The sequence below is a fragment of the Lathyrus oleraceus genome, chromosome 4 (assembly GCF_024323335.1).
Source record: "Lathyrus oleraceus cultivar Zhongwan6 chromosome 4, CAAS_Psat_ZW6_1.0, whole genome shotgun sequence".
In the NCBI taxonomy this organism is placed as follows: domain Eukaryota; kingdom Viridiplantae; phylum Streptophyta; class Magnoliopsida; order Fabales; family Fabaceae; genus Lathyrus; species Lathyrus oleraceus.
Window position 1 is genome coordinate 294,562,180 of NC_066582.1, and position 9,015 is coordinate 294,571,194.

The following is a 9,015-nucleotide window of genomic DNA, read 5'->3' on the forward strand; positions in this document are numbered from 1 at the left end:
TGACCCTCACCCGATCATTTAGCCTAACGGTTGTGAATCCTCTATGAATATTGCATATTCATCAGAATTTTTAACATAATATGGATCATGGTCACTAACAGGTTTGTTTGCCGTATGTGAACAGATAACGAGCTTAATGTGATTGCGCCTGAATGAAAAAGGACAAAAGATAGGATGAGTAAATAAGGCATGGGCATAATGACATGATGCGAATTGGTTTGTATAGGAAGGAGGTTTATGACCGCAAACACTAAACGTTTTGTTACGATACCCTTAGTTTGAGAGTTAGTACCTATCAATATGGCCTTGAGCGAATTAGAGTCTTTAGCCTAGAATAGTTACAAGAGCACCACTGTTTTTTCTTCATATGCTCATAAATGTTTGCTTGAGGACAAACAAAGGTTCAAGTGTGGGAGAGTTTGATAACACCAAATTATACCCTTATTTTGACTTGTTTTATACATGTTTTATTATCATTTTACCTCTATTTCCAGTGTTGTGTGGGTACATTGTCCGTATTTCAGGTATTTGATCATATAAGAGCCACGTGCAAAGAAATGAAGCAATTCGGATGCAAAACGAAGAAAATAATGGGAAATTGCACTCAAGGCGAACTGCATGGTGTTCGCCATGGAGGTAGCCACCAAGAGAATGACGGGTCCCACGCCTCAACGGTCGAAAGACTCGGTCACGCCTACTTTCCGAAGATGACGTTCGCCATGCAGGGGGTGGCGTTCGTCATCCTTTAATTTGCGCTACAGTTTCAAGTGGGCCTTGCTTGGTCTCCCACTCACCCTGTGCTTTCCTATATTCCCTCCCACGGATTAAGAAACTTTTTCATTGAATTTTAGGGTTTTGAAACATTATAAAAAGTGATTTTATTTCACTTTTTGAGTCATCCAAGCTTAACACAAACATAAGCCATAAAGTTTAGTATCATTAGAGCTTTAACTCTTTACATCAAAGGGTTATCGCATTTTGTTCGTGTATCAAGTTTGGAGTACCTTTATTTTGAAGTTATTTATCTTCCTGCATTTACATTCCGTCGAAGTTTATTTTCGTCTACTTGCATTGTATCATATTCAAGTCTCCGATTGGAGCAGGTTCTTATTTTATTCAGCTTTATTTATGTTTTAATTGTCTTGTCTATTCAGTTTCCTCGCTTTACTTTCCTTGCATTTTATTTCCCGCAATTTATTTTCCCTAAATTAATTCCCTCGTTTTGGTTTTTAAAATCGTTTTTATTAAATCCTAATTATGTTTAATTCTAAATTCAAACCAATTGCCTATTTATTTATCGTAATTATGTCCAACTAATTTTTTGATACTAGAATGTGAGGACCGTCATTTGACGGTACTCTAACTGTTGTTTCTTTAGAATTAGAATTGTGGGTTGTTTTGGTTTTAACGCAATTTTTCTGAACTTAATCTAATGTGTTATTACGAAAGTAGGATAGTGATAATGTCAGGTAAAATCGAAAGTCGTCTGATACTAAAGATTAAAATTGGTTTATTTTTTGTTGTAAATACCGCGAAAGCATTTTATTAATTACTTAGAAAGTTTAATATTTTTAGAAGGTGGTTTTAAAACTATTCACGAATGTTCACACCTATAGGATTATGATCCGATCACCTGAGTGGAAGTTGGAGACCCTTTTTATCTAAACTTATCAATCAAAATCGCTTTTCAACTGAGTAAAGAGTCTAATTCCTTAAAATAGGTTTTACTACTTCAACGCAATATGCGTCGGTCATAGGTGACAGTGGACGGTATAAATTAAGGAGTAAATCCGGTTCTGAATACGCGGAAGCGACAATTCCTGTTTAATTGAATTCTTTTCAAGGTAGAAAATATTACCCTGTAAAGTAATCTTATCTAGAAATAATAAGAGCATTGTTAATTGATGTGAACCACATTTTAGTATTATTTGTCTGAATTCATTAAAGTTTATTATTTCATCGTTTCCCGTTCTTAATTCAATTGCCTTAGATAAACACCGTGACAATTAGAAATGATAGATTTGACTATTGGTTTCTATGTGATTGATATCTTTTAAAATTACGTGATAGACTGTACACTTGCAGTTAGATAATCTGATAGATTCATAAAGTCGCAATCAGTTGCGACATTATCCTAGACATCTTGGTTGTTGCTTTATGAGTAGGAGGAACAAACACAACCTTTGGGTTGGACGATCCGCCAGTATAATCAATTCCCTTCATGTTCTTTGTAGGTTTGTTTGTACTTAATATGACATTCAGATTGTTAGTTCTAGAAGTTAGCATGATCACAAATTTGTTCATTCCATCAAGTTCATAATTGAGATGTCCAACTTATTTCTCCAACTCAGTAATAGTGAGCATGAGACGAGTTTTATATTGAAGAAGTGCTTTAATCCTTTCCTTCTATTTTTCAACAACTTGGGATTCTTCATTCCATTTTAGATAAAAAGTTTTATATGTTTCACACAGGGCATCGTTAGATAGCTTATTTCATCACTAGCATTCTCATTGTCATCAAGAAAATCATTATCATTGGATAACTCAAAATTTAAAATGTCCCTGAAGCGAGTAGTATGCTCGAGAACATTCTTTATTTGATCGAACTTACTTTCTCCGTCTGCATTATCGTCAGAGAAAGTGACATTATAAAATTTTCTTTGTTTCCTTAGGAAATTTGGACATTCAACTTAGATGTTTCCAAATCCTTTACATTCACTACATTGGATCCTTTTGACTCTATTGGGATAGTTGAAGTTTGGTCTTTCGGCCTCTTTTTCTTTTAGTTGAAAATTATCATCTTTTGAACTTTGTTATTGATTGTCTTTGACATTAGAAGAGACATTGTTCCTCGGTTTTCAATCAAATATTCTCACGACCTTATTAAAGTTCTTAGCAAGCATGACAATAAATTTAGTTAAATTATCATCAATGTAATAGGTTACTTGGTCTTCATGTTCAGCAATATTTAACTTTGAATGTTAAACATTTACTTTTTTTTTCTTTCATATTTGACATCAATGAACATCTCAAATGTGAGCAAGGAGTGAATCAATTCATTAACTTTCAATGTGAAGATATTTTGAGCTTCCTCGATGACGTTAACCTTCACGTCACACCTCTTTGGCAAAGATCTTAAAAATTTTATTACAAGTTTCTCTCGTATGACATCTTTTCACAAAGAATGAAGGATTTATTAGCAATGTCACCGAGACAAATATTTAATTCACTAATATTCTCATCCTCAAGCATCTTCAATTTTTTAAATTTAGTAGTAAGGAGTTGAAGTCTTGAGAACTTTGAAAGTTCCCTTATGAGCAACTTCAAGAGGCACAAAGAATTGGTAACTCAATTCGGTACAATCGTCACATATGTTTTAAGGGTTTTAGTCCAAAGAAAAGAAAATTCCCTAATTACAAATAGTAAACAGTACATTACAGTCTCGTCTGAACGTTTTCAGTTCAATTCCTTTTTCTTAATACTACCTGTGAATTTCAACTCAGACTCTTCTGAATTTGAGACCCCCTCACTTTCACTCAAACACTATCCTAAGTGCTCATACAAATCGATTATTTAGGATGTGATAAAGTTCACAAATACATACCAAAAACTCCATCTTTTCTAAGTAGAAAAGAATGACAATGATAGAGTTTTACACAAGTAACACATTGCAAAACTCGACACAAAAACTCTCCAACCGTGAGTATTCACTCTATGTCTATTTGCCACAAGTAAAATAATTTCTTTATATAGAGATATTGATCCAGAAAAAAGCTCAATAATAAAAACAAACCAATCCAATCTTGGACAAAATACAATCTTTTAATTAAAATAAATTTAATCTTCAGCTAAACTCAATCTTTTAATCAAATAAATTTAATCTTTAATTGAACTCAATCTTTTAATCAAAGCATATTCAATTAAATTTTTTAAAATGGATTTTGTTTAATAATTTTTTGCCATTCCAAATCTAAGCAAAGGAACTCGAAAATAAATTTGAACCAGATCAAATCTTTTCGAATTAAATCTAGAATCAAACCAAGTGAAAGCAAATCTTTCTAAAAATGCACAAGAAGAAAATCGAACTAGGATGTGTTAACAACATTATTTGAGACATCTTGCTTCCCTACAAAAATATGTCAACCAACTTTAATAACAAAAGGCAAAATTTATGGCATATCAATTTGTCATATTGCTTCAGTGGTCTTATTCCAATACGCACCTTTCTCGTTAGTATCTCACTAGTATTTCTAGTCTCCTTCACTCTATTGAGAAATATGTTGGTTCTTTTTTTTAGAAAATCTGTTAAGTTAACTTAATTGAGTAATTGCTTTTTTAAACATTAATTTTGATTTTAGTTATAATTAATTTGAACATTTTTCCTTCTTCGCCTTCCACAAAGAAAGTCAAAGCAGAAGAAAAAAAAAACATTTTACTCAATATCTGTACCATATTTCTCTCTACATTATAAATTTACAAACAATTACTCTTCTCCTACAGCAATAGCTGTAGTAAATCCAACTTTACTTAATATACATAAAAGGTTATAAACAATGAATGAATATGTGGAGGTCACAAAAACGCTGTCAAAACAATCTCTGAAACATATATGATTATAGAACATGTCATCTGTTGTTGCAACACAGTGGTTTTCCCTTGTGTTGCAATTTATCCCACATACATGTCATTTGTCTTGGAGATTGGTAATGTGCAGTGTAGTAATCTTCAATACAACCAAATTGACAGAACTTGTAGCTGTGCACATACTCAACAGGTTTTGAGTTGTTGAATTGCTCTACCCACATTCCCATGCTCACATCCTCCATTTTAAACAACTGCACACACATTTACATTCATTAGTCATGATAGAGTTGGATGTCAAGAGACAAAAACACGAGCACAAACTCGTTGAAACACGTGTGCGAGCGCTCACGCACTAAAAGGAAAAGACCATTTGGATACATACTTTTAGTTCGTGCTCCTCAAAGTTGGATACAATGGATTGAGCAATGTCTGATGAGATTATATAACCAGGACCATTAGCATAAGTAGGATACTCTTCTTCTGTCCATTCCTGAGAGTTAACGAACGAAGAATTAAAACAAAACAAAAAATGCGGCGTAAATCAAAATGCATAACAGAGAGAAAGAAAAGCATACCTCATATGTGACTGCCCATTTACCATGGCGGAGAGGTGTATGGTGGTAATTCATATTGCCAATGTAAAGACTTCTGCCGATTTCTACTTTTCTTACTTCACTCATGATAGAATCCACTCGAACAAATGTGTCATCGTCGCATTTCATGATATACTTAGCAGCTACGGTACGAATCTGAATAGTCAAGTTCGATAGTAATCAATAATTTAGCAGAAATATGAAGGCAGATGGAGGAAATAGAATTTAAAACACTAATCTGCCATTACTCACCCCATATTCGGCGATAGCTACGGTCTTCACCACAACAAGGTCGTAATGATCCATGTATGGGACTATAATAATATCACCAAAATAATCTGCTTCTTTCTTTATGTCCACATTTATATCTTTCTTTCCATGCTTTTTTATGAGAAATAAGAAATAGAAAAATAGTAAATAGTTTTAATAAAAAAATAAAGTATTTGTGAATTTTATAGTTAATGGGGGTAGGGAAGAATGAAGATGTGTTCATTCTTACCAGAGCAACAAAGAATCGAGCTACAACATGTGAAGATTTGATTAGCTTATGTTGCATCCACGATTTTCTTACTGCCATCCGTTCCGCGAAATGGTTGCCGGCAGAAAGTATTCCAATGAAAAGCTCCGCATTCACATCGAGAATAGGTGGAGCTTTCCATTGAGGAAGCAATTCAAGATGCATCTGTGGTGCAAAACTTGGATGCGATGTCGGTAAGGAAGCAGCGTATATAGAGTGCACATTGATATCCCCTTTTATGGATAGACCAGTTGCATCCTCGAGAGAAAAGCCCTGAGAATATAACATAAACACTTTAGATATTCTCCACTCAAAAAGTAAAAGGAGAAATGATGATCTGTGTAGCACCAACACTTCAATTGAAAGTGTATGCTTCATAGAAGATGATTGTATTGTACCTACCGTGCGATAGGGAAAAGAGGTAATGTGCTTTCCATCCACACTAACATGGTAGCCTTCCAAGCCAGCAGTTAAGGTGAGAACAAATAATCTTCCCTCTGCAAAAGGGTATGGCCAATCTAAAGTGATCTTGTGTTTTCGCCCTATCAGTCTAGGTAACCACCATGTTGCCTTAGACTCCTCAGAATGACTATCATCATCGCGAATCCACTTTTCACATTTCACCTGTCCATCGACTTAATAAAGCACACACAAAAAATTGCACAGATGAGCAATGTTCCTTAGAACTAACACGCTGAAGAGAAAAATGGATCATAAACAATGTACACGTTCATGAAAGAAAATGATAAAAGAATAGTCTTTCTATCTTTTAATTCACATAAGATCATAAGAGAAATATGGACCATAGACAAGTTATGCAAAAGCCCTTAAAATTACATTCAGTCCAATATCATTAGAAATCAAAGATGCAATGATAAGCTCAAAAAAGGAAAAACAGACATTCAGAAAAACAATTATAGTCTCCATATCAGATTCTAAAGTTTCCCCAATCACACTACAACTGCAATTTGGCCACAAGAGCAGCACTTCTCTGCAATTTTGCAAAGCAACATTTTCCATAATCACCTCAAATTTGCCACAACAACTGTGGCCACAATTGTAACAACTTTCTGCACTTCTTGCTACTGCAAAGCAACCTCAGTTAAAACGAAGACAACAATAACAACAACAACAACAACAAAATTCCAGACTTGCAACTTGCACGCACACCCGTGAAACTGTTTGGGACAGCCTATGAAAATAGTTAATGACATATCTATAAGTTGTTTTCAGCTTGTTTTTCATAAGCTCTCCAGGAAAACACAACTTACAACTCATATAAAATTAATTTGACTCAATTTTATCCTAAGCAATTATATGATAAATAAGCTTTGAACTAAACTGTTGATCCAAACAGGGCCCAAGACGACGACATCAGAATTATAAACTTAAAATAAGAAACATTTAAATCATTACCAGTATCTTCATCAGCCCTAGACTTCCATCCCTCACACCTGAGTGAAGAACCCCATTGCATTCTATAACAAGTATTCTGCTCAATCACAGGCTTCCCACTATAATCACCTTTCAACCTAGGATTAAAATGCAGTATCTTAGGTGGTTCCTCATCTTCAACTATCTTCAACCCTTGAAGCTCCATCATAAACTGTGACACCAACACCTTTTCCTCCTCATCCTTCACCACAGATATCTTAGAATCATGTTCCCAGTGACCCAAACGCGGTGTCCCAACAACAGTAACATGTGACCACAATGTCAACCCACAAGGAATCATCATGATCCCTTTCTGCTTCCTTAATTCAGACCCAGATAGCGAAATCGAATGCAGACACGAATCAGAAATATTCTCAGCCACATTCACAGTTTCCGAATTCTGAAACTGAATTTCCTCCCACATTCTCTTCCCTTTAACCCAAGCTTCCTTAACAGCCCTTTGAATCTCAGAAAATTTGTCTTTTCCGTTTCCCAAACCAGTTTGGTTCAAATTACCTTCATTGAAATTCAAGGTGGAAACTTTCTGCAACTCTTGCATGGGTTTCCGATGTAACGAACCTTGGTAAACACCAGAAGCTTCCTGTGATGGAAAGTTTAAAGCTTTTCTATGATGGGTGTTTTGTGGTTCATTCTCAAACACGGAAGAAACCGAAACAAACTCAAAGGTTTTGAATTCGAACGTTGTGAAGACCAAATAAAGAAGCATAAGGGTTATGAAAAAGTGAAGAGGTTTAGGTCTATTTGGAAACAGTAACAATGGGTTTAGCTTCTCTCTCTTCATTGTTTCACAAGATCAAAACTTTGATTTTGTTCAATCAAATCAACTAGCAGTAGTAGTACATGAAAAAGAAAGGGTTTTATTTTACCTAACAAGAGCAGAATCAGAATCAGAATGAGAATTTTTCGATAATGTTCAATGAACCTGCTTTGGAAACTTAGCCCTGTATAGAAGAATATGAATTGCAATGATTGGGACCAGCTTGCACTACAACGGCAAAGTGACAGAGAAGGTTTGTGTTCTTGTGGAAAGTTTGTGTTTTTCTTTATGAATTTGAACTTTAATAGTAACAAGATATTCATATAACTTTAGGGTATAAAAAATAAATTATATTTTTTTTAGAGATTTTGGGTTCTGCCAAAAACATTGCCATAATCATTTTTTTGGAGAAATTAATCTAAGTAATATCGCAATTATTTGTGTCAATAGTGGTTATTATTGATAAAAAAGAATGATCAGAATTAATGTATTAAAAAAGAGAATCTGATATCCTAAGTATTAATATTATAGTGATGTTGTGTTTTAAGGCGGTGGCACACCTAAAGATCATCGTAAGACAGGTGTTCATGAATGGCACACCTCATACTCTTGAACCTCCAGCTTCATGTTGGGTCGGTGGTAACTTGTTTATTCTTTCTCAACCACATACTTTGGCTTTTCATCATTAATTAATTAACTTAAGTATATATGTTTAATGGAGTTTGTTGAGTGTATCATGTAAAAGTATTTTTCAACGGTCACTTTTTATAAATAAAAAATTGGTTACAAGAGTTATAGGTGAAGTGAAGGAATGGCATTCTAAATCCAAGTAAGGAAATAAAGGGATACTTAACTCACTCTACTTAAAGAAAGTGCTGAATTCATTTACAATATTCACACACGATTGTGAGATTTTAGATTCTTAAAGTGAATTCAGATTATTTTGTTCATTCTAAAGAGACTTTAAATGTGCATCACACCGTAGAATATAGCAAGCATAGTTTTTTTTAGCAAGTTTGTTATTTGTTAACTATTCAAGTCACTTATTATTTCAAAAACTACTATTTAAAAAATTATTTTTTAATTTGTAGATTTAATAATATTTACAT

At 34.0% G+C, this 9,015-nt stretch overlaps 1 protein-coding gene across 1 annotated transcript; it reads right to left on the minus strand.

Annotated features, from left to right (window-relative positions):
- Positions 1 to 4,489: 4,489 nt before the first annotated feature.
- LOC127075191 (hydroxyproline O-galactosyltransferase GALT6) lies at positions 4,490 to 8,315 on the minus strand. Its single transcript, XM_051016670.1, has 7 exons — positions 7,111 to 8,315; positions 6,097 to 6,329; positions 5,677 to 5,967; positions 5,430 to 5,558; positions 5,160 to 5,333; positions 4,967 to 5,074; positions 4,490 to 4,835 (listed from the first exon to the last, which is right to left on the minus strand). Exons 1-7 carry the CDS (start codon positions 7,928 to 7,930, stop codon positions 4,626 to 4,628), a joined length of 1,965 nt encoding a protein of 654 aa, XP_050872627.1. The 5' UTR covers positions 7,931 to 8,315; the 3' UTR covers positions 4,490 to 4,625.
- Positions 8,316 to 9,015: the final 700 nt, after the last annotated feature.

Bases quoted from the DNA above. Each gene is read 5' to 3' on its own strand.
- LOC127075191 (XM_051016670.1), bottom strand. From the start codon at position 7,930: ATGAAGAGAGAGAAGCTAAACCCATTGTTACTGTTTCCAAATAGACCT. The intron at 6,330-7,110 runs GTAATGATTTAA...TGCTTTATTAAG, and splicing joins TAGGGCTGATGAAGATACTG to TCGATGGACAGGTGAAATGT. The intron at 4,836-4,966 runs GTATGTATCCAA...ATGTGTGTGCAG, and splicing joins TTGAGGAGCACGAACTAAAA to TTGTTTAAAATGGAGGATGT.